The sequence below is a fragment of the Sphaeramia orbicularis genome, chromosome 11 (assembly GCF_902148855.1).
Source record: "Sphaeramia orbicularis chromosome 11, fSphaOr1.1, whole genome shotgun sequence".
In the NCBI taxonomy this organism is placed as follows: domain Eukaryota; kingdom Metazoa; phylum Chordata; class Actinopteri; order Kurtiformes; family Apogonidae; genus Sphaeramia; species Sphaeramia orbicularis.
This window is the reverse complement of record NC_043967.1, coordinates 41,602,359-41,630,295: the sequence shown is the minus strand read 5'-3', so window position 1 is coordinate 41,630,295 and position 27,937 is coordinate 41,602,359. Positions and strand designations below refer to the sequence as shown.

General features: G+C 34.4%; 2 protein-coding genes across 2 annotated transcripts in view; both read left to right on the top strand.

Moving 5' to 3' along the window:
* Window positions 1-13,244, top strand: part of LOC115428163 (fibrocystin-L-like) — a 36,402-nt gene extending 23,158 nt beyond the window's left edge. Inside the window, exons 15-21 of the mRNA XM_030147010.1 lie at window positions 311-402; window positions 481-640; window positions 4,860-4,995; window positions 9,655-9,798; window positions 9,915-10,069; window positions 11,345-11,486; window positions 13,234-13,244. Coding sequence (XP_030002870.1) covers window positions 311-402; window positions 481-640; window positions 4,860-4,995; window positions 9,655-9,798; window positions 9,915-10,069; window positions 11,345-11,486; window positions 13,234-13,244 — 840 coding nt within the window. The remainder of the gene's footprint in view (window positions 1-310; window positions 403-480; window positions 641-4,859; window positions 4,996-9,654; window positions 9,799-9,914; window positions 10,070-11,344; window positions 11,487-13,233) is intronic.
* Window positions 13,237-27,937, top strand: part of LOC115428346 (fibrocystin-L-like) — a 43,751-nt gene continuing 29,050 nt past the window's right edge. The window contains exons 1-8 of the mRNA XM_030147340.1: window positions 13,237-13,380; window positions 14,688-14,812; window positions 14,889-15,052; window positions 15,186-15,355; window positions 19,274-19,406; window positions 21,192-21,346; window positions 23,839-23,961; window positions 25,254-25,359. Of these exons, the coding sequence (XP_030003200.1) occupies window positions 13,282-13,380; window positions 14,688-14,812; window positions 14,889-15,052; window positions 15,186-15,355; window positions 19,274-19,406; window positions 21,192-21,346; window positions 23,839-23,961; window positions 25,254-25,359 (1,075 nt within the window). The 5' untranslated portion in view covers window positions 13,237-13,281. The remainder of the gene's footprint in view (window positions 13,381-14,687; window positions 14,813-14,888; window positions 15,053-15,185; window positions 15,356-19,273; window positions 19,407-21,191; window positions 21,347-23,838; window positions 23,962-25,253; window positions 25,360-27,937) is intronic.

The following is a 27,937-nucleotide window of genomic DNA, read 5'->3' as shown; positions in this document are numbered from 1 at the left end:
CTTCTGGGCCAGTCCATTAAGGCATCTAAAAAGCAGTTTCACTATGTTAAAATTAATAAAATTGGTAAATGATGAAAAACTGTTTTTAGATAAAAGGCTACAGTGATGAAATCTAATCGTTGTAGTCTTAAAGTTAAGTTTTTGATTTTTTTGTTTTATTTTTTTTCAATTGCATACAGAATTTTATTTTAATTGTGTAGGCATTAGTTGTTTTACAGCTATCATAAGAAAAACCTTGATTTGTAGAAGCTGAAAATGGCTGTATATATGATAAAACATTCATAATCTTTCTTGCTGATGCACATTTCAGGTTAAAATTGCCTATCAGCGATATTATGTGAGAGACTTCAAACAGTTGGCTTCACAAAAGTCAGACGTACTGAATCTGGAGAAAGGAAAACAGTAAGTATTAAAGCGACACATTTTGTAATTACCTTACACGTTCATTAATAATGACTCTGAAACTTTTTGTTTTTGCAGTTACTACATTGAAATCCTGCAACAAGAATATGGTGGTGCAGCAAAGGTAAACCTTGCCTTGTTCACCGAGGAGAGTCGTTTTACAGAAGACCAGACAGACGATGCCGTCAATGAGGTTCAGGATATCGTGGCTAACTATGACGTGTTTGATGAAGAACAGGTTTGTAGTTGCTCACTTGGTTCTGCTCTGACATAGATTTGTAATATTAGATTAGCGTTTTTAAGTTTAAAGCAGTTCTATCTTATAATCTTTACATTCTGTGTCAGCTGATAGTTTACATCATAGGTGTCAAACATGCGGCCCGGGGGCCAAATCCGGCCCGCCAAAGGATCCAATCTGGCCCCTGGAATGAATTTGTGAAATACAAAAATTACACTGAAGATATTAACAATCGAGGATGTCAAAATTATTTTAATTCAGATTCCACATACAGACCAATTAGATATCAAGTAGGTCAGACCAGTAAAATACGATCATATTAAACCGATAAATAATGAAAACAGCAAATTTTCTTTTAGTTTTAGTGTAAAAAAGTAAAATTACATGAAAATGTTTATATAAAAAAACTGTTATTTTACAAAAAATGTGAACAACCTCAAGTGTCTTAAGATAAGTAAATCCAATTTTACCAATATTCTGCCTGTTACTAAATGTTTTGTGTATTTATAATTGTAATGTAAGTTGTAATGCACATGTGTGAAGGATAAACTAATAATCTGAGACCTAGTATTGTTAAAATTGCAGTTGTTTTTCTTAAGACATTTGTAGTTGTTCATGTTATTCAGATTTTTGTGATGTAAACATGATCATAATTTAATTTTAATTTTTAACTGTTATTATTTTACTGATCCGGCCCACTTGAGATCGTATTGGGCTGAATGTGGCCCCTGAACTAAAATGAGTTTGACACCCCTGGTTTACATTATAGCTCTGTTAGCTTAGCTCTGTTTTTAGACAGAAAACAGCCACAGTAAAACCACAAATCACCATTGTTTTCTGTATGGATTGTGTTGTCAATAACTGCTCTAAAGGTCTGTTTGGAATTGTCCAAACATGGTCAGAACTGTCATAGTTTGGTCCAAACCAAGGTTCTAAAAGTTTGGGATTTTTCATTATAGTTCAGTTTTATTTAGTTTTTTTTCCCCTCTAATTCAGTTCATTTTAATTAGTTTTTAGAGCAGGTTTGCTAGTTTTTTATAAGTTTTCGTTTTGGTCTAAATGCTTAGTTTTAGTTTTTTCATATCTTTTATCTTCTTCGTCGTCGTATTCAAATAAATCCCAGACAGGACTCTGCTGATTTTTCCCAACTTTAGTCTCCATGTTTCCAGGTAGAGTGGGAACGAGAAGATGAATCTAAATGACAAGTGACGAGAAGTGACGGACGGTGAAGTGTCGTATGGTGCCGCTAGCTAAAATTGCTTGAGGGAAATAAATCGATTTCATATCAGTCGGATGTTGACAAAGACGAAAACGAAGGGAATTTTGTCCATAATTTTTATACGTTTTAGTTAGTTTTGTAAACACACAATACAGTTTCAGTTAGCTATCGTTTTTTCTTTTAATTATAGTTTTTATTTATTTCAGTTAACGAAAATGTTTTTACAATTCTAGTTTTCATCATTTCGTTAGTTTTCGCTAACAATAATAACCTTGGTCCAAACTGTGGATCAGCAAACTGACAAAGATAATACCATTGCATAATAACTTTATACCTTCATAAATTTTATAAAGAAACGCTGTGATTTAAGCATCAAACTCCGTTTTTTTTTTTTCATTTAGAGTTGTGTCCAGTGGTGAAAACCACAGTGCTTCCAGCTTTCATCACTTTGTCACTTTCTTAAAAGTTGTTTTTTAGGAGCTCTGACTCACTACTCCCTCTAGTGGTCACATAAATCTTACATACTGCAGATATGGACAGAATCAGTGCATATCACTACAATTCAATACACGCTTTAACTTCAGAGTTCTTTATTCATAACACTCTAAAAATACCTTGAGATCATATTGTAGCATAGGTGGAAGTTTGGCAGGAAGTTAGTTCTGTGTTAAGTATGAGCATAAGTTGTGCTTTTAATTTGGCAAGCAATAAGATCAGTGTTGGACCAATTACAACAGGATAGTCATTGCTCTGCCTATGGCTCTAAGAGTGCAACTTTACAAATTACAAAAATACAGAAAAAATAAACAAAAAGGCCAATAAACATTGCCATACACATATTAAGTCAAAACTAATACTAACACAACAACCCTGCTGAATTCTTGCACATAAAAATAACACATTTACAACAAAATACCCACTACCCATAATGCACTGCGGCAAACACGCCACAATATTTTAAAGTAGAAAGACTTGGTACCTTTAAAGTTGCACATATGTATTGTTCACAGTAAGACTATTTTTGGGGATAAGAGGAGATAGATCATTAAATAAGTCCTTTAATGTGATAAACAGCAGAATAAAGAGGCTCAGTGTAGAAATGCTTCTCATATAAAGTACCAGTATAAAGATGGATGGTCTTAATACTAATGTTCCATCAATATTCTGTCTTAAATGTTAATGTGTGCTTGTTGTTCCTCATTTGGTTGGTACGAGGGCTGTTCAATAAGTTCATGGCCTCACCCAGAAATACTGGTTGTTATAATACAGGATGTTACATTCTTTCGTGATGGGATAGTGATGCTTGAACATCGATGGACCAAGTGCATTGCTGTAAATGGAGATTATGTTGAAAAATAAAATATAAATTATCAGTCTGTGTTGTTCTGTTCTGGGTGAGGCCATGAACTTATTGAACGGCCCTCGTATGTGTTGTCCATTACCTTCTCACCATTACTGGTATGTGCTACCCTTTACCATTAGTGCTATTGTAGCTTTTTGTGTCTTTTTTCTTACCATTGTTGGTATGTAATTATTGCTGTTCTTTACCACTTGTGGTATTGCAGTTTTTTGTTTTTACCATTGTTGGTATGTAGTTATTATCATGTGAGTTGACGGTTAACTGTTACCTGTGGTAACACAACCAGGACTGTACTTTGTTTCTATTTTTTTTTTTTACACACATTTTGGTTCTATAATGTAAATACTGTCAAATGAGTTCATTCTAATTTGGTATAAGCCTATTTTGTTTATTGTTCTGGCTTGAAGTCAATGGACAGGAGTGAGTATTTATGGTTATGTTTATGCATTTGGCAGACGCTTTTTTCCAAAGCGACTTACTGGAGAAATCAATCAAATTTTATTTATAAGGCACCAGATCACAACAAAAAAGTTATCTCATGACACTTTATATATAGAGTTGGTCAAAACCAGACTCTAAGCCACAGCTGTCAAACAGGGTCCCAAATCTGGCCCAAATCTGGCCCGCCAAAGGTTCCATTCCAGCCCGCAGGATGAAAGTGCAAAAATGAACCTGAACAGTCCAGGCTGTCAAAATCCTTTTGGTTCAGGTTCCACATACAGACAAATGTGATCTCCAGTAAAAATAACAACACAATAACCCATAAATAATGACAACTACAAATTTTCTTTGTGAAAAATTATGTGGGAAAATTTTAAGTAAAAAAAAAAAATTACACTGTGAAAACATTTACATTAACAAAACTATTCTTTCACAATAAAATGCAAATAAATACATAATAAAAACAAATATGAACAACCCGAAATGTGCAATTTTAACAATATTCTGCCTGTTACTAAATGTTTGGTGCATTCATGGATCCACTGTGATCTGGAGTTGTATTAATAATAAGAGATGTAATACTGTAGAAATTGTTCAAATTTTAGTTCCAAACTCCAAAATTTTGACAATATTCTGCCTGTTACTAAATGTTTATGTAACACTGTGTGTAATGTACATGTATAAATAATAAGTCGAGGCATAATATTATTAAAATTGCACTAATTTTTCAAATGAAATTTCTGTTTTTTCAGATCACATCTTTTTTGTAAAATGTAAATATTTTCATAATTTCATTGTTTTTTGGGGGTTTTTTTGTACTAAAACAAAATGAAAAACTTGGATTTGTCATTATTTATAGGTTATTAAGTCATTATTTTTCTGGTCTGGCCCCCTTGAGACTTATTGGGCAAAATATGGCCCCTGAACCAAAATGAGTTTGACACCCCTGTTCTAAGCCAATTTACAGAAACCCAAAAAAATTAAAAAGTTATTATGTTCAGTTATTTGATGATGAGAATGGGGGTGGGATTAAATAAGTTTTTTCTTCTTCCCACTCCTTTTCGAATGTAGATGAATGATTTTTTTGGAATTTTGAATTTGCATGTGTTCTGTAAATGCTGGAAATAAACAAACAATGAATGTATATTGCTTTTTTTTTTTTTTTAATCTCACCTGAGCTCATTTTTTCATGCCTCCAGGTGATAACCTTTAATTGGTGGCCCAGCAGTGTCACCCCAGTTAAAGAGGTCCAGAAGGTGAGCGTCAAAAGCAGCTGTGCCAGTCATCTGTGTGGGAGCACCTTCTTCACACTGGGCTACGGTCCTGCAACAACTGGTAATGTGCACTGAATGATATAAAAACATTAAAAGATAATGTAAAACCTGCATGCTACTAAAACACCTGAACTGCATGTTTGAACTTACTGTGTTAACTATTAGTAGGTGTTTACAGTCACAAAACAACATGTGCTTAAATATCTTCAACTTCATCTTAGATTTGATCCATTTCCTTGATAAACACGACGTGAAACTGTTTGTCTGACCCACATTCACTGATGTAAACAGTTATACCAGACTGTGACTCAGTTAAACATATTTGAAAGTCATACAAATCAGCCTTTATCTGTGATATGAATGAAACCTGGGAATTATAATATCAACAGTTTGGTGTGTATATATCAATACAGAACCAATATTATATACCCAGGTCCTCTCCAGTACACAAGGTTATAACAGTAAATATTTGGTTGATTTTAGGTTTATTGCATTTAGTAATCAGTTTTTAGTTAATATTTATCAACCACAATTTAAAACCAAAGCCAATATGGAAGTATGTTAAAGTATAATTTCAATGATGCTGGTTATAATAAATCCTGCCTCTTATTGAAGTCCTCCTTAATATTAAGTCGCTAATATTCCATTGAATTATTATGGTCTCAGTGACTTTATTGGGACCATATGTACACTAGTGATCCTTTTACAAATTAGTTCTCTATATGTTTTTATTGGCTGTTATGACATTTTTGGTTTTATTTTGTTTATTTTACTTATATTGCCACTGATTCCTCATGTGTGTAATAATAATGTTCTAATTTTATTTGGACCAAGTGTTTTTATCGTCATTATTTTATGGTCTCAGTTTATTGGGACCATATGTGCACTAGTGATCCTTTTGAACGTTGTTTTTATTGGCTGTAATGGCTTTTTTTTGGTTTTGTTTTGTTTATTTTTCCTTATATCGCCACTAATTTCTCATATGTGTAATAAGGTTCTAATTATATTTGGATATATTGCTTTTTATCATCACTATCTTCTGTTTTCTCAGTCATATTGTAAATAAGATTTTAAGTTTAATATAAGACTTTCATAGTTGCTGTTACAATTAGTTTCCTCACTTGCTAACATGAACTTATGTAGCTTTTGTAGTGGTAGAATGGAAGAAAAGCATAGAAATATATCAGTATCCAAGGTGGTTTTATATCCATATATGTTAAAGATGTGACTGTATATGAAAGTTAAATGATCAGATCTTTGAGGAATTTTCTCATAAAAAAACACACAAGATTGGATCCGAAATACCACATATCTACCCATTAAGTGTATCTAAATATCCTAAACTTTAATACACTAAACATGTTACCTTAGCTCACACTGGCCTACAATTTTTTACCTCCGCCAAGGAGGTTATGTTTTTGCCAGGGTTTGTTTGTTTGTCTGTCTGTCTGTCCGTTAGTGTGCAACATAACTCAAAAAGTTATGGACAGATTTTGATGAAATTTTCAGGGTTTGTTGGAAATGGGATAAGGAAGAAATGATTAAATTTTGGTGGTGATCGGGGGTGGGGGGGCCCACGGGGGGGCCCATTTCCAACAAACCCTGAAAATTTCATCAAAATCTGTCCATAACTTTTTGAGTTATGTTGCACACTAACGGACAGACAAACAGACAGACAGACAGACAGACAAACAAACAAACCCTGGCAAAAACATAACCTCCTCGGCGTGGGGGGGCCCACGGGGGGGGCCACTGATCAGCCTTGGCGGAGGTCTGCGCTCTCCGAGTGCTTTTCTAGTTTAGAAATGATTTGCTTCAGACATTAAATGTGCTAAATGTTATGTATTTTAATAAGATTAATTGGAAAATAAATGACAAAAGTGCTGGTTTGCTGATGTTTTCAAGGTATATGATTAAGTGTTATTACCTCCGCCAAGGAGGTTATGTTTTTGCCAGGGTTTGTTTGTCTGTCTGTTTGTCCGTTAGTGTGCAACATAACTCAAAAAGTTATGGACAGATTTTGATGAAATTTTCAGGGTTTGTTGGAAATGGGATAAGGAAGAAATGATTAAATTTTGGTGGTGATCGGGGGTGGGGGGGCCCACGGGGGGGGGGCACTGATCAGCCTTGGTGGAGGTCTGCGCTCTCCGAGTGCTTCTAGTTACACATATATATTGGTTTATGTACATTTATATAATAGTTCTATAAAGCTTCCACTAAATAGAACCTGTAAAGCACAGGTGTCAAACATGCGGCCCGGGGGCCAAATCCGGGCCGCCAAAGGGTCCAATCCGGCCATCGGGATGAATTTGTGAAATGCAAAAATTCCACTAAAATATTAACAATCCTTTCAGTTCAGGTTCCACATTCAGACCAACTCAATCTCAAGTGGGCAGGACCAGTAAAATATAATCATAATAACATACAGGGTGGGGAAGCAAAATTTACAATGAACATTTAGTTGTTTTTTCTCAGCAGGCACTACGTCAATTGTTTTGAAACCAAACATATACTGATGTCATAATCATACCTAACACTATTATCCATACCTTTTCAGAAACTTTTGCCCATATGAGTAATCAGGAAAGTAAACGTCAAAGAGTGTGTGATTTGCTGAATGCACTCGTCACACCAAAGGAGATTTCAAAAATAGTTGGAGTGTCCATAAAGACTGTTTATAATGGAAAGAAGAGAATGACTATGAGCAAAACTATTACGAGAAAGTCTGGAAGATACTATTAAAGAAGAATGGGAGAAGTTGTCACCCCAATATTTGAGGAACACTTGCGCAAGTTTCAGGAAGCGTGTGAAGGCAGTTATTGAGAAAGAAGGAGGACACATAGAATAAAAACATTTTCTATTATGTACATTTTCTTGTGGCAAATACATTCTCATGACTTTTAATAAACCAATTGGTCATACACTGTCTTTCAATCCCTGCCCCAAAATATTGTAAATTTTGCTTCCCCACCCTGTATAAATAATGACAACTTCAAATGTTTCTCTTTGTAAATGTAAATATTTTCATGTATTTACACTAAAACAAAGTATAATTTTGCAAAAAAATGGGAATAACCCGACATGTCTTAAGAGAAGTAAGTACAATTTTAACAATATTGTGTCTGTTACTCAATGTTTTGTGTATTTGTAGATCCACTGTGATCTGTAAGTTAGAATGTACATGTGTAAATGATAAACTGAGGCAGAATATTGTTAAAATTAAACTTATTTTTTCAGTTTGTTCATGTTATTCACATCTTTTGAAAGGATAGTTTGTAGAAGTAAACCTTTTCATAATGTAAGTTAACGATTTTCGCTCTAAAACATAGAGAAAAGTTTGGATTTGTCATTATTTATAGGTTATTAAGTCATTATTTTACTGGTCTGGCTCGCTTGAGATCAAATTGGGCTAAATACGGCCCCTGAACCAAAATGAGTTTGACACCCCTGCTGTAAAGTGAATGTATTCTAATGTGCAGACAGTGTTTTGAAGTAGATCTTGTAGCTCTGAGACAAATATTCCTTTTGAGTCAAACCCATTCTCTTGTTAATTCTTGAATTTCACATTTTGACCCAAGGAAAGTTCAGCCAACCAGCATTTTTGACTTGATTTTTCTTTATCAGTGACTGTCATGTGGTAAAATTTCATTCCTTTTATTCTGGAAGCATTTTCCTTGTAGACCAGTGTTATCAGTAATGCATCCTGATATGAGCTGCAGATGCTATTTTGCACATTTTTCTTTTTTTCATTAATAAGACTCATAAAGGATTCTGTCATGCAAAAGTTTCTTGAAATTTGCTGTTTTATCGTTTCTGTAAATTAGCGGTACTGTTAGCTACTCATCACCTTTCCTGCTTCTCCATTTTGGCTCCAAGAAAATAAGATTGTGACCAAAATGCGAATTCGAATTCTCAAATCGTAGCTCAAAAACAATGTGTGACATCACTCTGGCTACATTCATTTCTTGCCCACTCATCTGTGACCTAACTCCTTATTGATGTGTTATCTTATTATATTAAATGACAGTACAAAATCTATCATGTTTAACCCTTTCATGTACACTGGTCACTACAGTGGACAGCTATTCTACAGCTGTTCTCTTGTGTATTCATAGATTTTTTTTTTTTTTTTTTTTTTTTTTACACATATCTTTATTAAAGTTTTAAGACACTACGTACCTTTTCGGACATGAATTGGTAACCTTGTGTAGATCTCCCTTGAGCATAAACCCTCAGAATCACAAGCCCCCCCATAGTTTTAACTGTAACTTAAACTTTTAATCTTTAACTTTAATCTGTAAACTTAATTTGATTCTGATTTGAATTGATAAAGCACTTTGTGACTCTGTCTGTGAAAAGTGCTCTATAAATAAAATTTACTTTACTTTACTTTACTTACAATTTATCAGTAAATACATGTTTCGTTGCTTCAAAAATTAAACGCATGGTGTCCAGCTAATGATGATGATGATTATTAGATTATTATTATTATTTATTTTATTTTTTTTTTTAACTTTTTTATTTTTTAATGTTTTTTTTTAACTTTTTATTTATTTTATCTGTTTATTTATTTATTTTTTAAATTTTTTTATAAAAATTTTTTCAATCACATTTTTTTTTTCATGTTTAAAGAGAAATGAAAACACTTAGGGAAAAAAAAAATCTTGATTAAGTTTCTCATAATTCGTGCATGAAAGGGTTAATGTTTCGTCTTCTTTAGTGCCAATACCTGTAACAGCTTCAGCGGCTCAGGTAGAAGCAGCCGTGGACGATCTTTGGTCAATCAAACCCGATACAGTCCAAGTCACCAAACAGGAAGATGATGACGGAACTCACTTCACAATCACGTTTGATTCAGAGAGAGGTAAGAAGACAGGAAAGTGTGTCGTCAAGGAAAACTAAAGAGGTGCTGATTGTGAAGGAGTCTGGAGATAACAGCCTTAATTTGAGTGATTTTCACTGTATGTTGTTGGTTTGCAGGTGATTTTGATTCTCTGGATTATGACGTCCTTGGTTTCGACACTAATATCACGGTTGATGAGGTTACCAAAGGAAAAAGCAACTTGGAGACCTTTACTCTGCTGATGGACGGAATCCCTACAGAGCCTCTACCCTTCAATGCAACTGAATCACAGGTCTGTAGTAAAAGAGTCCGACAAGAGTCTGCCTTTATGCTCAGATACAGGATATGACTATAACGTTTAACCCATAAAGACCCAGTACTGCTTTTGTGTCAGTTCCCAAATGAATTTTTCTCTCTATTTCACCTTTCTTAAGTGATTTATCGCCATTTATTATAATATTATCCTCTGTATTTTGCATTTATTCAATCAAAATCAGATATTTTCCAGTATTTAATTTGCTAATCGTGTAAATGTTCATAAAAGTCAGATTAAACTTGAGGTTTTTCATATCAAAAACAGACAAAACTGAAGGAAAAGTGACTTTGTGTCCATCCACTGTCATTTATCAAACTCCTATTTATTTATTTATTTTAAAAATGTCTGTCTTTTTAAGATCCATTCAAGGTCGGAATGAATTACCTAAAAAGCTGTAGGACTTATCAACTTTATGCACTTTTGTAACTCGCTTTTTATTGTTTATTCTTTCTTTTCACCCATTAAACATTTTACAGTGATACAACAGGATATATTATAAGAAAATATATCAATAAAAATATGAAAAGCAAATGTAGAAAGAAAAAAGAAAAAAAAAAAAAACCCACACATTCAACAAACAAACAAAAAGAATTACAAAAACAATAGAGCACCGTCAATTTTGTTATACAGGATATGTTATTACATTATAACTATTTCCAGCTTTATGCACTTTTAAAAAAGCCATGAAATCCCATTTTAACTTCATGTTTTGTAGATGTACGGTCAAATTAATTGTATGACCTTTTGTATATTCCTTATGTAAACTTTCTGTATGAAATTCAATCTCTAATTGTATGTTTTTTGCATTGTATATGTAGTGTATTTACATTTTAATCTTTTCATTCTGCACCTCATGAAGACTCACAACAACCATGGTGGGAGCTAATAGGGATCCTGTTAAACAAACAAACAAACAAATAAATGGGTTTTACTGGTGAATCAGTGTTGTAGAAGATGACAGTGTTTCCACGGTAACTACAAATCCTCTGAGCGTCCAAATGGGTCATATCTGATGACCATGAAAAGATGACAAACTATATTTTACACCAGTTATTTACATGTATTGATAGGATTAATGGATCAACAAGTATTCATCATTTTTAGATCAGTAGATGGTTTTGGTTGCCAGCGGCTGTTTGGGTCTTTATGGGTTAAAAGTGTCAAAAAAATGTAGATTTAACCTGAAATCTAAAAGGACCAGAATCACTCCAAAAGTCTCTAATGTACTTATGGTATTGGGTTTGTGAACAGGTACATTCAGCTCTGGAGGACTTGATGGAAGCAGACTGTCCTGATGAGATTTTGATCAGTGAAGGCCCCGATGTGAAGTTTTTCAAAGACTATGAAGATGACTACAACTATCAGGTCAGTGGAGAGAATTACTTACTGTTTTGTGAGATTAAAATCTTGTTAAATAATCAGTGAACAAAAGCAAACTTATCCAGTGAAATGGAAACACATGAGTATGTTAGGCTGATATAGCTAAATATTATATATATTATATATTTATAGATATTATATACATCTATGTCTGTTTTTAAATCCCTTCTTAAAACCCATCTTTTCTCTTTGGCTTTTGAAACCATATGAGATGTTTGAAGGTACTATCTTTATTTTATTGTTTTTATTTGGTAGTGGTTTTTGTTCTTATTTATCTATTTTATTTATTTATTTATTTGTTTTTAATTGTATGGCTTTTTAATCTATCTTTTATTTGGGTTTTATTTATTCTATTTATTTTTATTTTATTTTATTTCTGTGTAGCACTTCTTCCTTTTTTGCACAGTTTCTATGTCTTTAAATCTATTTCTGTATTTTATTCTTCTATTTTGGTTGTAATTATTCTTCTGTACAGCACTTTGGTCCACTGCAGTTGCTTTAAAGTGCTTTATAAATAAAGTTGGATTGGATTGGATATTAAAGAAAAAAAAAGAATTTCCTTTTGTTTTTTTAAAGCTAGTTTTTAGTTTCATTCAATTTAATTTGGTAGACTTTTTAATGATCAACTATCATTGGACAAACACGCTAACATACACATACACTAGTGAAAGCAGTGCAATGAAGAGAAAAGCTACGAAATAAAGTTAATAGACTATCGGGAATAATTTAATGCATCTTCATGGAACAAATGTAAAAACGTAGAGTGCAAATACAGGCCAGTGATTCTGATCCTTTAGGCCAGGGGTGTCGAACTCATTTTTGTACAGGGGCCACATTCACTCCAGTATAATCTCAAGTGGGCCAGACCAGTAAAATAATACCAGTGAAAAAAGTAAAATTACGTTAGGACGTTTATACCCACAATGTTTCCTTAAAAATCTGAAAAACATTAACATCTAGAAATATCTAAGGAAAAACAAGGGCAATTTTACCAATATTCTGCCTCACTTTATCATTTACGCATGCACATTACATTTTACATTACAATTACAAATATATAAAACGTTTAGTAACAGGCAGAATATTGGTGAAATTGCATTTACTTCTCTTCAGACATTTCAAGTTGTTCATATTTGTTCAGATTATTCACATTTTTTGTTTGTTAATATAAACATTTTCATGCAATATTACTTTTTTTTACACTAAAACAAAGATGAAATCTGCAGTTCTCATTATTTATAGGTTATTTATATAGTATTTTGCTGCTCTGACCCAATTGAGATTTAATTGGTCTGTATGTGGAACCTGAATTAAAAGGATTTTTACACCATTGATTGATAATTTCTTCAGTATGCTTTTTGCATATCACAAATTCATTGTACGGGCCGGACTGGACCCTTCGGTGGGCCAGATTTGGCCCCCGGGCCACATGTTTGACACCTGTGCTTTGCCAACAGAGAAGACCGTTCATTTTACTTTTTGAAATAGGTGTTAAATCATGTATATAATGTACTGTATATGGAGAGCATTAAGGCTAAACTAAATAGATGATGCATTTAAGTGCATTGTTTGTTCATAAATATGAAAGTAATTATGGAAAAAAAAAACTAAATAATGTGAAATAATAGATGTTTTTAGTAGATTAAACACATTTCCTGTAGGAAAACACTGGAACCCAGGTAGACCCATTGAAAACATAGTGAAACCCCTGATTAAATGAACTGATCCTTCGCTCTCTAATCTTTTATTGTCCTCACCAGTTCGAGAATGAATTAGGTACTCCTGTGAAACACGTGGCTTTCTGTGGGATGTGGTCACTGAAAAATGCTGAGACCCTCTTCAACACCCAGCTCATCAAAGAGTCTGGAGGCAACTACAACCCTATTGTACTGGACCAGTATCCGATGGTAAAATTCATTACTTCTTTATGGTTTATTTGGCTCAACTGCTTACATAGATCTAGAATCTGTATTACATATGTACGTCATGGCCGTTTCTCTCATGTTTAATTTAGCAAATGTTTGAAATATTTGAAAGTGTTGAGAAGATAATGATTCATCTGGGGCACGTTTTTGAGTGAAATAATGAACGGAGTCGTTTCAGCGCAAATAGTGAGCGAACGATGGGTCGGCGAACGCAGAGGCTTAACGAACGCAAAATCCGTTTCTGCGCTCGTTGCGTTCGCTAAGCCATCGTACGCTCACTATTTGCACTGAAGGGTGCGCTAAACAGGTGCGTTCACTATTTAACCCAGAACAACGCCTCCGCTCCCGCTGTTTATTATTAATTATTTCCACATATATATCGTGCTTCCGGCTGGACGTCTAAGGATGAACCCAGTTATTCCGCACGTTATTAACAGAACTCTAAACGGGCGCTGTTGGTCGTAACCACACCGAACAACAGGACAAACAGATTATATAGAAAAACTGAACTCTGTTCCGTTCCTCTCATCCATGCGCTCATATCTCATTACGCGCACGCACACACACACACACACACACTTGCTGGTGTGTGTGGCACCAGTTCACTGGCTCTGCCCCCGTATGGTTCTCATTCATTCATTCATTCATTCATTCATTCATTTCTCAAAGCCACACACACTTTGTCCTGAACTAATCTATATTTATCCATAAATCGATAGAGAATAAAATTGAGTGAGCGGATCGGTCCTCACTCGGTAAATTCATTTTTATCAGCGCAAAATGTCCATGGGAGAAATCTGATATCATTAAAGATATTGTCAAACTTATGTTAAAAATCTTCTTTTTCAAATGTAAATAATATTTCAAAGGAAATACGTGACAGAAGTGAAGTGAAATGAAACTACAAGAATACGTCCTCATTATAACGCGGATCTCCGAGGTCCACGTTAGAATCAGCCCAGAAACAGGATAGCGCATTTTGTGTTGCGTTGGGGTTTATGAATTAACGCACGAATGCATTTTGCGTTGCGTTAGTTGTTCACGGACAAAGAGCAAGCCAAGAAACAGGATAGCGCAAAATGCGTTAAATAGACACATTTTGCGTTGTGCCGGGCTTAATGATTTAACGAGCTAGGTCAGAAACGAGCCCCTGATTCCTTGAGTTTATTGGAACACCACAGAACTACATTATGCATCAGAGAAAATGGCCACTACGCAAATTATCAATTAAACTCTTTTCTTCTGCTATTTTTTTCAGAATAAAACATGTTTTACTTCTTTTTTTTCAGCTTTGCTTTGCATACAAAGGAGTTTTGAAAAATGAAATTGGAGTAGCTTTCACTTACCGCAACACTCAAGGGGCAACTACTTCAGTGACTGAGAATATCATGTCTAACTTCAATAAGGGTGACAAGTGAGTAAAACAGTCTATTTCACATGTACACAAGCTTGCAGAAGGCAGTACGATTAAGTATTTTATTTTCCCACAGATGGAGTTATAAATGCACAGACCTGCTCAGCTCTCTGCAATCAAAATACTTTGGAAATCAGTTCAAACTGCACCAGGTTCATCTGTACAAAGACGACTCTGATGAAGATTTTTACGTGGATGCTGTTAACATTGGAAAGACACCAACGACAAATGATGAAAATGGTACAGTTTGGTCTTTACGTATTATTCCTTGAAATCTAGTTGGTTTTTATGTGTTTGATCAAGACAGAATTACTCGCCTACACTTTGCGGCCTGTGAATTGCCCTTAATGTATCTTTATGATGTTTCTTACAGCTGTTGTTCACAAGAGAAGGCCACCGCCTTTTGAGAGCTCTGGTCGCTCCTTCAACAACTTGCTCATCAGCAAAGACACATCAGTTAATTCACACATCATCTACACAATCAGAGCCACACCCAATGACTGTGCCTTTGGGTTCCCCATGATGGAGGTCGGCTTCCTGCAGGTAATGGAATGACATTAAACCTACAGGGTGGGGAAGCAAAATTTACAATATTTTGAGGCAGGGATTGAAAGACAGTGTATGACCAATTAGTTTATTGAAAGTCATGAGAATTTATTTGCCACAAGAAAATTGACATCATAGAAAATGTTTTTATTCTATGTGTCCTCCTTCTTTCTCAATAACTGCCTTCACACGCTTCCTGAAACTTGCGCAAGTGTTCCTCAAATATTCGGGTGACAACTTCTCCCATTCTTCTTTAATAGTATCTTCCAGACTTTCTCCTAATAGTTTTGCTCATAGTCATTCTCTTCTTTCCATTATAAACAGTCTTTATGGACACTCCAACTATTTTGGAAATCTCCTTTGGTGTGACGAGTGCATTCAGCAAATCACACACTCTTTGACGTTTGTTTTCCTGATTACTCATATGGGCAAAAGTTTCTGAAAAGGTATGGATAATAGTGTTAGGTATGATTATGACATCAGTATATGTTTGGTTTCAAAACAATTGACGTAGTGCCTGCTGAGAAAAAACAACTAAATGTTCATTGTAAATTTTGCTTCCCCACCCTGTACTTATATCTACTATAAGCTTTAACTGCAGGGCATGCTGATGTTAGAGGTTTATTAAAGCCATTATATATACTCAGTGCCAATGAAAATGCAACACTTGAAGATTCTTATATTTTTTTAAATCGATGAGGATTTTTATTCCATAAGCTCTTTGGAATTAATCATAGGCCATTTCTATACAGTAAAAATAAAAAAAATCACATCCAAATTTGTTGATAAAAAATAACGATAAAGAAAGAAACTCAAGGACCCCCAAAACCAAAAGTCACAAAGCGGTCCTGGAGGTGCTGCAGCTCAATGTAGCGATCCTGCTGTGGCGTGGTCACGCGTGCTCGTCCAGGGCGAGGTCTGTCTGCAGTTGAGCCAGTTTCTTCATGCCTCTGTTGCATCCAGACTATGGTGGACACATTCCATCCAAAACGACGCGCCACCTGCCGAGCAGAGATTCCGGCCTCCAGAAGCCCCATAGCATGGCATCTGTGGTCACGTGTCAGTCTGGGCATCGCTGAGTTATTGCAAATGATTTTGGTGCTTTTCAGTTTGCCTTTATATACAGAACATGACCACTCCTTAACTGACCACAATTCCTTAAGGTGAGCAGTTCATTGCTGAGCGATGAGAAAAACAAGTCTTATGAATGCAGACAAGTTCATTCAAGCGTGACAATAGCTCAACCCGTCTCAGGTTGTTAAGAAATTGTCTGGGATTATCTTATACAGGTGAAACTTAAACATACTGATGCAGCTCAGGAACAATAAAACACATTCAAGTGTTGCGTTTTCATTGGCACTGAGTATAGATAGATAGATGCATGAGAAAGTAACCCCTTTCCATTCAGCACAGTCGGTCTGTTTCAGTAACAGTGTAGAGTCTTTAATCTTCTTGGTTTGTGTTTCTTGAGACATTAAAACCACTCAGACAAAGGGCAGGGAACAAAAACTGAACCTGACTCCTGTTGTTGTTCTATAACACTCCAGTTGCAACAGGGCTGTTTCCATAATCGACCACAAGTCAAACTGAAAATAAGAAATTACTCACCAGGTTTTGGGCTTTATCTACAAAACAGTTGTTGGACAATTCAAACTAAATCTATGCTTATTGAACTATATCCAAAGCAATTCATAAAAATATTCTGTTGCCTTCAGCCATGTCATGCATCATCTTACAGGAACAGGAAGGAGCCAAATATTACACCAACTACCAGAAATCTCGGAGTAATATTTGATTCAGACCTCACATTAATAAAGTTATCCTGTCCTGTTTCTTACATCTGCGAACCATTTCAAAAATCAAACCAACAGTCCCACACTCCGACCTGGAAACAATTATACGTTCATTCATATTCACAAGACTCGACTACTGTAACTCACTTCTGTCCGGCATCAATCAAAAATCACTGTCCCGCCTCCAACTGGTCCAGAACACAGCAGCTAGGCTTCTCACTGGTTTTAACAGGCGACGTCATATAACCCCTATCCTGGCATCCCTCCACTGGCTCCCTGTGTGTTTTAGAACTGATTTTAACCTGTTAAACCCTGACCATATTTTCAGGGGAAAAACGCCTAAACAGACATACCCAAAGTAAATGAAGAATTACAGGGGTTGGACAAAATAATGGAAACACCTTCACTTCAAGATGATAATGCCCCAATCCATACAGCTAGAATTGTTAAAGAATGGCATGAGGAACATTCTAATGAAGTTGAGCATCTCGTATGGCCGGCACAGTCCCCAGACCTCAACATTATTGAGCATTTATGGTCAGTTTTAGAGATTCAAGTAAGACGTCGATTTCCACCGCCATTGTCTCTAAAAGAGTTGGAGGGTATTCTAACTGAAGAATGGCTTAAAATTCCTTTGGAAACAATTCACAAGTTGTATGAATCAATACCTCGGAGAATTGAGGCTGTAATTGCCGCAAAAGGCGGACCTACACCATATTAAATTGTATTTTGTTGATTTTTTAAGGTGTTTCCTTTATTTTGTCCAACCCCTGTACTTCACAATAATAAGGTTCATATGGTTGTTGTTGGTGTCTACGGACATTTAGAGACCTCACAGAATCTATTCCCATTGTCTAAAATATTGTATCTATTACTCTGCCTGAGTAAACTGTAACAAACTAAAAGAGAAATTGGAATTTTTTTATCCTTGCCTGTTTTTTTTTTACCGGCTGGATTGACGATGATATGCATAAATTAATTGTTCGCGTCGGAGATTTTTAATAGCGTATATTTCACCCCACAAAGATTAAAAATCATGTTTGAACATTAAAGTTTGCACTAAAATACACTTTTGATGTACTTCTATTAACATTAGGGTCTAAACTTTGAGCAAAAGTTGAAAAAAACATTCATTGTCCTGATTTATTATATTTTTATAGTAGATGAATATTAATATAATTTTTTTGGGCCTGTGGGCGGGCTGATAGTGCTAAAGGGGTTAAGATTTTACTGATCACTTTTAAAGCCCAAATGGGTCTGGCCCCTACCTATATAGATGAGATGTTAGTTACCTACGAGCCAGTACGCAGCCTTAGATCCTCGGGGGGGCAGAGGGCTCCTGGCTGTTCCAAAGTCGAGGCTTAAATCTAAGGGTGACCGGGCCTTTTCCATCAGGGCCCCTCGACTTTGGAACAGCGTGCCTGAGGAGATAAGGCTTGTGGAATCAGTGACATCTTTTAAATCACTTCTTAAAACACATTTTTATAGACTTGCTTTTATGTGATGTTTGTCCCTTTTAATTTTTAATTTTCAAAATTTGAATCTTATCCTGTTTGATTGTTGGTTTATATTCTCATACATGATGTTGTTTTATCTCACTCCTTTATTTTTGCATTGATTTGACAGCATCGTGTTACGTTATCCCTGCCCTCTTTATTCTGATTCATTTAATTTATTTAAAGTGTCATGTTTCTGCATTTGTTGTGCACATCTTTCCTATTGTGTTGCTTCTGTTTTCATGTTTTTACTCGCATCTTGTATCCTGCTGTTGTGCCCTTTACTTGTCTGTCAAAAGCACTTTGTAAACTTTGTTTTTAAAAGGTGCTATATAAATAAAGCTATTATTAATAGTCTGTTAGCATTATTTGCCTAACAGATTACAGTTAAAGCAGTGATGCAGTGCTGTATGAGGACTGGCATGAAGATCTGTGACCGCAGAGCATAGCGTGTGTGGATGGATGGAGATGTAATTTCTAGTCTTCAGTTGTGAGATTAAAAAATGTATTCTAAAAGTGTGCTGAGCTGAGCACATTCAGGTTAACATTATTGAATGGTTTACTCTGTATGAGAAGCACAAAGGAGGCCTATTAATGTGTTACCTGTGTTTGCTGTTCATTCAAAGCTGAACGACAGCGGCGAGGACACGAGGGAGTTCGTGCAGGGAGGAGCCAACGTCACCGTCACCCGTCTTCACCGAGCCACGCCCCCGCTGAACGGCACCTTTGATGTGATAGCTTACGGAGGCCGCGCTGAAAGTAATTAAAACAGTTTTTATATATTTAGATATCAGATTGCCCCGTTAACCAAGACAAACCAGGTAATGTCTAAGGAAGATGAGAAGTCAACATTAAATAATAATAACAACAACAATAACAATAACAACAATAACAACAACAACAACAACAACAACAACAATAATAATAATAATAATGATAACGATAACAACAATAACAATAATAACAATAATAAAAACAATAAAAAACAATAACAATAATAACAACAATAACAATAATAATAATAACGATAATAATAATAATAACAACAACAACAACAACAATAATAACGATAATAACAATAACAACAATAACAATAACAACAACAACAACAACAATAACAATAATAATAATAATAATAATAATAATAATAATAATAATAATAATAATAATAATTAGGGGTGTTAGAAAATATCGGTTCAGCAATATATCACGACATTTCATTTCACAATACTCTATTGATATTAAAAAGTACTGTATCGATATTTTTAGGTATTTATTCAAATTTAGATATGGCAGAGGTTAGTTTTTCTTTTTTGGTTATTGTTTATATTTTATTTATTATTATTTACCACTCTTTTATTAAATAATGTTAGTTCCTTTGTTGGGATTGAACAAAAGTAATGTTATGATGTTAGTTCTGAACTAATAGAATATGAACATTTGAACAGGATCTTAAACTGTAATGTCTGTAAAATATAATTTCAGTTTGAACACAGGAACATTTTGTGATATAACATTAGATCCTGTTGTGAGCAAATAAAAATGTGTTTAGTATTTGTGCATATTTCTGGTGTAATTCAATTCTTCCAGGAAATAATCATTTAAAAAAAAAGAAACAAACCAAAAAATTGCCTTTTTAACAGTATCATGATATATTGTGATACATTGTATTGTGATTTTAGTTTTGTGATTTGTATTGTATCGCCAGATTCTTGCCAATACACACCCCTAATAATAATAATAATAATAATAATAATAATAATAATAATAATAATAATAATAATAATAATAATAATAATAATAATAATAGTAATAATAATAATAATAATAATAATAATAATAATAATGATAATAATAATAATAATAATAACACAAGCCTACAACATACACACAACATACAGAAGAAATAAAGTGTTAGTTCACGTTCTTTAACCCTTTGTAGTTCACTCATGGAAATACTCAGAAATTCCAAATTTCAACCTTAGTGTGTTATTGGAGGACATAACAAGTCTTTATTTTATTTTATTATTATTTTTTTTAAATGTGGAAAATCATTATCATTGAAGTTACCAAATTTGGATCCTTAGCCCTAAGTGGCACCCAAAAAAAAAAAAAAAAAAAAAAAAAAAAATCAAGGACGTAAATATAAAAAATAAAAGAAAAACACATGTAAGGTGAAAAGACCATGTATTTTAGAACATTAGAACATCACTTTTAGAACATTAGACCAACATTAGTGCTGATCCAGATCCAGATTCCTTTGAACATCATTCCTTACATTAGTACCATTACTTCATGGTACCTAACAAAGCAGATACACTCACTGTTCATGCAGAGGTGGACCTTACAGACCCTGGAGACCACTGTGTGCAGAAATTACCAAAAATAGTCACTTGCCCGATAAAGGGTTAAAGTGTGTTTATTTATCTGTAGTCAGTAAATTACAATTCCACTCAGTATATTTCCACTTCAGACACTGGTACCATCCTGTAAACAGTATCTGTACTCTATCTGAGGTCTCATGTGTCTGATGCTTGTTCTCAGATTTGCCCGTGGACATCAGTGTAGAAGACATGAAGTACGCCCTGGAGGGAATCCCAGGGATGGGGACAGTCAAAGTCACTTCTCTGGGAAACTGCAGACAGCCCAAGTGGAGGATCAAGTGGCTGACCAACCCTGGAGACCAGCCTCTGCTAGAGGTCACACTCCAAAATGATTTTACATGTTTTAATTTATGTCGTTCAATTCTTTAAAAAATAGATAAATAAAGATAAATAGCAAATAGCGGTGTCAAGGTTAATATGACATAAGTAGCATCTTATGTACAGTGTTGGTAGGTCACAAAATACATGTATTATTTAATTACAAGTTGCAAGCAATATAAGTGTATCATAGTTTCTTCATCATAGTCAGGTAAATATATCTGATTGCTCTTCTAAAAAAATTATTTAGCAATAAACACTTTTGCCATAATTTTTTGATATATTTATTAAATAAGGCTAGGGCGTATTTTATCATATTTATATAATTTTATACTATTTATACTGTTTACTTTTAGTACTTTAACGCGATCTGAGTTCAATATTTTTTGTTCATGATAGAATAACAATAAGCAATCCTTAAGTCCGTGAATGTACACCAGGTTAGTTAGTTAGTTTAGGTTTATTTTTAGCACATAAAATCACCAGATGACAAAGAATCGTACAACATGGTCAAACAAAATTTTTCGGCACTCGAAAAGGAATGGGAAGAAGTATGACTTATAGACTCCCACCCCTTTTTTACAAACTAATAATTAAATTAATTCAGCTTTCTTTGCTTTGTTAACACTCTTTTTCTTTTTTTTTTTTTTTTTTTTTTTTACATATGTATATTTTTACAATAACACAAACCATTCACAGGCACTTTTTTAGTCACCTCACACATAATCAGATTTGCATAATCAACCTTTTTTAATATAAACCATAATATTTATATGCACTTTAAATATTTACTACAAGCACAATCATTATAAATGTAGTAATATCTCCTAATCATGATAGTCTGTATTAATTAATTCATTACAAACAGATAATACACAGTAATATTTTATTTTACGCATTCTTCTGTATTATAACTAGATATTCACTTGTTCAGATAATGTTCTACATTTTGGTATTATTCTGGATTTATACTTCCTTTTAAATGCACAAATTGAAGAAGATTTCAGACAGGTAGTGTTAACCTCATTTACCTATTTATTTATTTATTTATTTATTTTTATATATCTTCTATAATGATGGGAATAAAACACAACCAAACACAAAATCTGAATGCATCAAAGGAAAATAATATTCTACATATAAACTTTAAACCAAAAATAAATATATTGCGGTGTAATAAACTACATTTTGTGTGACAACAGTAATTAAATTAACTGTAGAAGATGACAGATTTTTTTCTAATTTAATATATTTAATCAACAACATTACCTGTGACTTCAACCTCTTCAACACTGTGTCTATACACTGTAGTGCATTCATCCCAGTCACAGTTCTGTAATCAGAAAGATCCTGTTGCTGGTTTCTGATTCTTTTTCTTTTATTTATTTATTTCCAACATGCAAAGACACAAAATAAAACATTTAAATGGACAGAATCTATCTCCAGACACATACAAGTCTGAATTCTGCATGGTCAAAAAGGAGTAGGAAGAAGTCTAAACTTATTTAATCCTACCCCTCAGTGCTTTTACACCTTTGTCACTAACTTAATACAAGAATCAAACAATATTATTTTCCTAATTTCAGCATCAAACCACAACAAATACAGGGTGGGGAAGCAAAATTTACAATATTTTGAGACAGGGATTGAAAGACAGTGTATGACCAATTAGTTTATTGAAAGTCATGAGAATTTCTTTGCCACAAGAAAATTGACATCATAGAAAATGTTTTTATTCTATGTGTCCTCCTTCTTTCTCAATAACTGCCTTCACACGCTTCCTGAAACTTGCGCAAGTGTTCCTCAAATATTCCGGTGACAACTTCTCCCATTCTTCTTTAATAGTATCTTCCAGACTTTCTCGTAATAGTTTTGCTCATAGTCATTCTCTTCTTTCCATTATAAAAAGTCTTTATGGACACTCCAACTATTTTTGAAATCTCCTTTGGTGTGACGAGTGCATTCAGCAAATCACACACTCTTTGACGTTTGCTTTCCTGATTACTCATATGGGCAAAAGTTTCTGAAAAGGTATGGATAATAGTGTTAGGTATGATTATGACATCAATATATGTTTGGTTTCAAAACAATTGACGTAGTGCCTGCTGAGAAAAAACAACTAAATGTGCATTGTAAATTTTGCTTCCCCACCCTGTACATAATGCGGTAACTGAATTACACACAACAAAATGTTCACGTCAGCACAGTCATACAAACAGACTCAACAATTCAACCATTTTCTTCAATAATTACAGCAGATTTATTAATACAACATCATCCATAAACAAACAGGCCTCGTTGTCATTATTAAGTACTGTACCTCTCAAGAATCAATTCTTTAAATCTTTTTTTTTTTTTAAACTGAATTATGTTTGATATTTGTTTTATCTCCACACACAATTTGATGGTAATACGGAACATTTTTAACGTAGTGCGTACTTTATGAATCTTTAAATTTAACTTTGATTTGTTTTTGACTGTTATTACAGGTGGACAGCTCCTCAGTCATCGGACCAGGGGCGCATGTCGAGGCACGTGAGAAAACAAAAGGAGGCCTGTTGATTCGAAGTTTGACAGGAGACTTCTTTAGTGTCTTCAAAACCGAACCACAGGTATGATCTGGATTTACGGTGCCTCTGATTGCATCCATTTTTCAAGATGAACTCTTTCAACCCCAGCCAAACCTGATCAGTTGATGCATTTGCTTCTTATAAAACCGGCAGAACGAGTCTTGTTTTTATGTCCTCATTAAAGCTGTTCTATTGGGATATGTCATGACTCCAGGCAGGCTGTAATTCATATGTCTACATGGTACTAAATCAATGCTTTGTAATGGAGCGTCTCATAAATGTATCCGTCCATTAGTCTATTGTTATGTTATGAGTCTAATGGGGTTTTCAACATGGTGTTAGGTTGTGACATTTTGACCTGAAGTTGACATTTGGATCAAGGTTATTATCGTTGACGAAAACTAGAATTGTAAAAACGTTTTCGTTAACTGAAATAATAAAAACTATAATTAAAAGAAAAAACGATAACTAACTGAAACTGTATTGTGTGCTTACAAAACTAACTAAAACGTACACAAATTATGGATAAAATTCCCTTCGTTTTCGTCTTTGTCAATGTCGGATTGAAATGAAATTGATTTATTTCACTTAAGCAATTTTAGCTAGCGGCACCATACAACACTTCACGGTCCGTCGCTTCTCGTCACTTGTCATTTGGGCAAGGCAAGTTTATTTGTATAGCACATTTCAGCAACAAGGCAATTCAAGGTGCTTCACACAGGACATTGAAATACAACGACAGGGAAAAAGAAACACATTTAAAACATTATAAAAGAAACATGTAAAAGGTGATTAAAAAGAGCAAGTAAGAAAACAACACATAAAATAAAAATAAATAAATAAATAAAATAAAAATAAATAAATAAATAATAATAATAAAAATAAAAACACATATTAAAGTAAGAGTTGCAGTGCAGAGTTTCAAAAGAGAATATAAAATTTAAAAAGTTAAAAGCCTTTTAGTCAAAGGCAGCAGTGAACAGGTGAGTCTTTAAGCTTGACTTGAAAGAACTTTATTTAGAGTCATCTTCTCGTTCCCACTCTACCTGGAAACATGGAGACTAAAGCTGGGAAAAAGCAGTCCTGTCTGGGATTTATTTGAATACGACGGCGAAGACGATAAAAGATATGAAATAACTAAAACTAACACTAAAACTAAGCATTTAGACCAAAACGAAAAGTTATAAAAACTGGCAAACCTGCTCTAAAAACTAATTAAAACTAACTGAATTAGAGAAAAAGAAGTCAAAACTAATTAAAACTAAACTATAATGAAAAATCCAAAACTATTAGAATCTTGATTTGGATGAATGGTGTTGTGATGCTGTTCGCAGGTGGAGGTTTGGATCAATGGCATCCCATCGTGGTGCTCTGGGGACTGTACCTTTGAATGGTCGGAGGAGAAGACTCCCTTTGTAACAGGAATCAGCCCATCGCAAGGTGTGTGTCTAAAATATCAGTGATTTATTCAACATGAAGCATTACTTGTGATCTATGAGGTGTGTAAAATACGTCAATTCAATTTAACAGCTTGTCAAGACTTGTATTTAAGACCTGTTTCATATGGAGTCGTTTGTGATGAGGTGTCTCGGAGTTAAATCTGCCTATTAAACACATCTATTCTGTTCCCCACATGAAGGTTTTATTATCAGGGAACATGTCTTATGTCTGCTACAGCATGATCAGTACATCATCTGTGATGATGTCCCTTAGTGTTTTTTCCTTTTAATTCAGGGGTGTCAAACTCATTTTCTTTCAGGGGCCACTTTCAGCCCAATTTGATCTCCAGTGGGCCGGACCAGTAAAATAATATCAGAATAGCCTATAAATAATGACAACTCCAAATTTTTTTTGGTGCAAAAAATAACATTAGATGATGAAACTATTTCTATCTAAAACAAAAAAGATGTGAATAACTGGAAAAAACTGAAATTTCTGAAGAAAAACAAGTACAATTTTACCAGTATTATGCCTCAACTTATGATTTCTACATGTGCATTACAGATCACATCTACCAAGACACAAAACAGGCAGAATATTGTTGAAATCGCACTTATTTTTCTTTAGACATTCCAGGTTGTTCATATTTGTGCAGGTTATTGACATTTTATTGTTAAAGGATATCAGAATTTAATATTGTTTGCAATAAATCAAAGATAAAAAAATTGGTGTTGCCATTATTTAGAGGCATAATGTCATTTTTTTTCACAGTTAACCAAGAAGAAAATTTGGAGTCATTATTTCTAGGTTATTATTCTGTTATTTTTGAGTTTGATGCCTTTGACTGTTAATATCTTCAGGGTAATTTTTGCATTTTGCACTTTGTAAATTCATCCCGCGGGCCAGATTGGAACCTTTGGCGGGCCGGTTTTGGCCCCCGGGCCGCATGTTTGACATCTGTGTTTTAATTCATGGGAGAATTTGACACAAGCACATGGAGAACCCAAAAGCAGCACCTCAGATTTGAGTCTTTTAACAGATTTATTATCAGACGAACTAGTAACAGACAGGGAACAGACAGCAGGTTGGTCAAGGCAGGCGGGGGTCGTGAACCGGGGAATCCAGACAGAACCAGAGGGAGCAGGCTGAGCCGTGGTCGGAAGACTGAAGGTGGGTCGAATTATCCAGGGCGGAGACAGACAGGCTTGGTCGGGCGAAGGCGGGTCGATACCGGGGCAGAAGACAGGCTGGTGTAGTCAGGGTTCAGGGAATCCGGGCAGGCGGGTCAGGTCGGGACAAACAGGTTCAGGATCGGAGGTTCAGTCAGGTAACGCTGGAGAGTTCCAAACGAGGTTGAACAATCTGGTGAAATACAAGCGTACAAGGCAGTGGTTCTATAGGCCCAGGCCTGATGAGCGGGAGCTGGGACCCACGGGTGAAAAGAGCTGAGTAATAAGGAGGAGTGGCAGAGAGAGACGAGAAGGTGTGACTGAGAGAGAGAGAGAGAGAGAGAGAGAGAGAGAGAGAGAGAGAGAGAGAGAGAACAGAACAAGTAGAGATGTGACAGAATTAGCAGTAACACTTTACTTGAAGGTCTAGTTTATAATGCATTAAGCACACATTCATAAGACATTATAATGCATTTATAATGCATTATAAAAGTCATTACAACAGTTTATGATCATGTACAACAACTTATACCAAGGTTAATAAAGTATTATGAGTGTAGGCATAATGTATTATAAATTCAGCTTTCATAATGTTTTATACATCCACACCAAAGTGACAACAGTGTTTGTAGGAAGAATCTCCAGTCCTGGGTTACAGAACACATTCTAACCACCAGAACTGTTGCCAGTTATAAAGACACAGAGAACTGCTCTGACATGTAGTTTCTGAAACTGAATAATGCCTTAGAAACATCAATAATAAGTTACAGGATGATAATAAGTTACAGGATGACTTTAAGAGCTTTTAGTAAAGTGACAACACTGTATAAGGTTATTAGCAATTGTATGATATTATAACACAAGTATGATGACGTATGAGCAGTATCTACTGGCTCTAAGTAAAGTGTAAGTCCAAAATTATACATCCAAGTGTTCTTAATAACTCTTTATTTTGCAAAAACAAAACATTAAAAGAACAGAAACAGTAAATAGAAGTGTTACATGTTGCTTTGTACATAAATAAAAAATAATGTGGCAGCTCTAAATCTTTGTTAATTCAAACACATACTTTTTTTTTTTTTTTTTTTTTAATAAATATGAAATCCCTAAAATAGATGGGTATAGGGACCAGTGACAAAACCTAACAAAAGTTCCCCACCTAAAAAAATAAATTCCTTCACACTGCTTTGGTGTGGATGTATAAAACATTATGAAAGCTGAATTTATAATACATTAAGCCTACACTTATAATACTTTATTAACCTTGGTATAAGTTGTTGTACATGATCATAAACTGTTGTAATGACTTTTATAATGCATTATAATGTCTTATGAATGTGGGCTTAATGCATTATGAACTAGACCTTCAAGTAAAGTGTTACCGAATTAGCTAGTTCATGGTCAAGTTT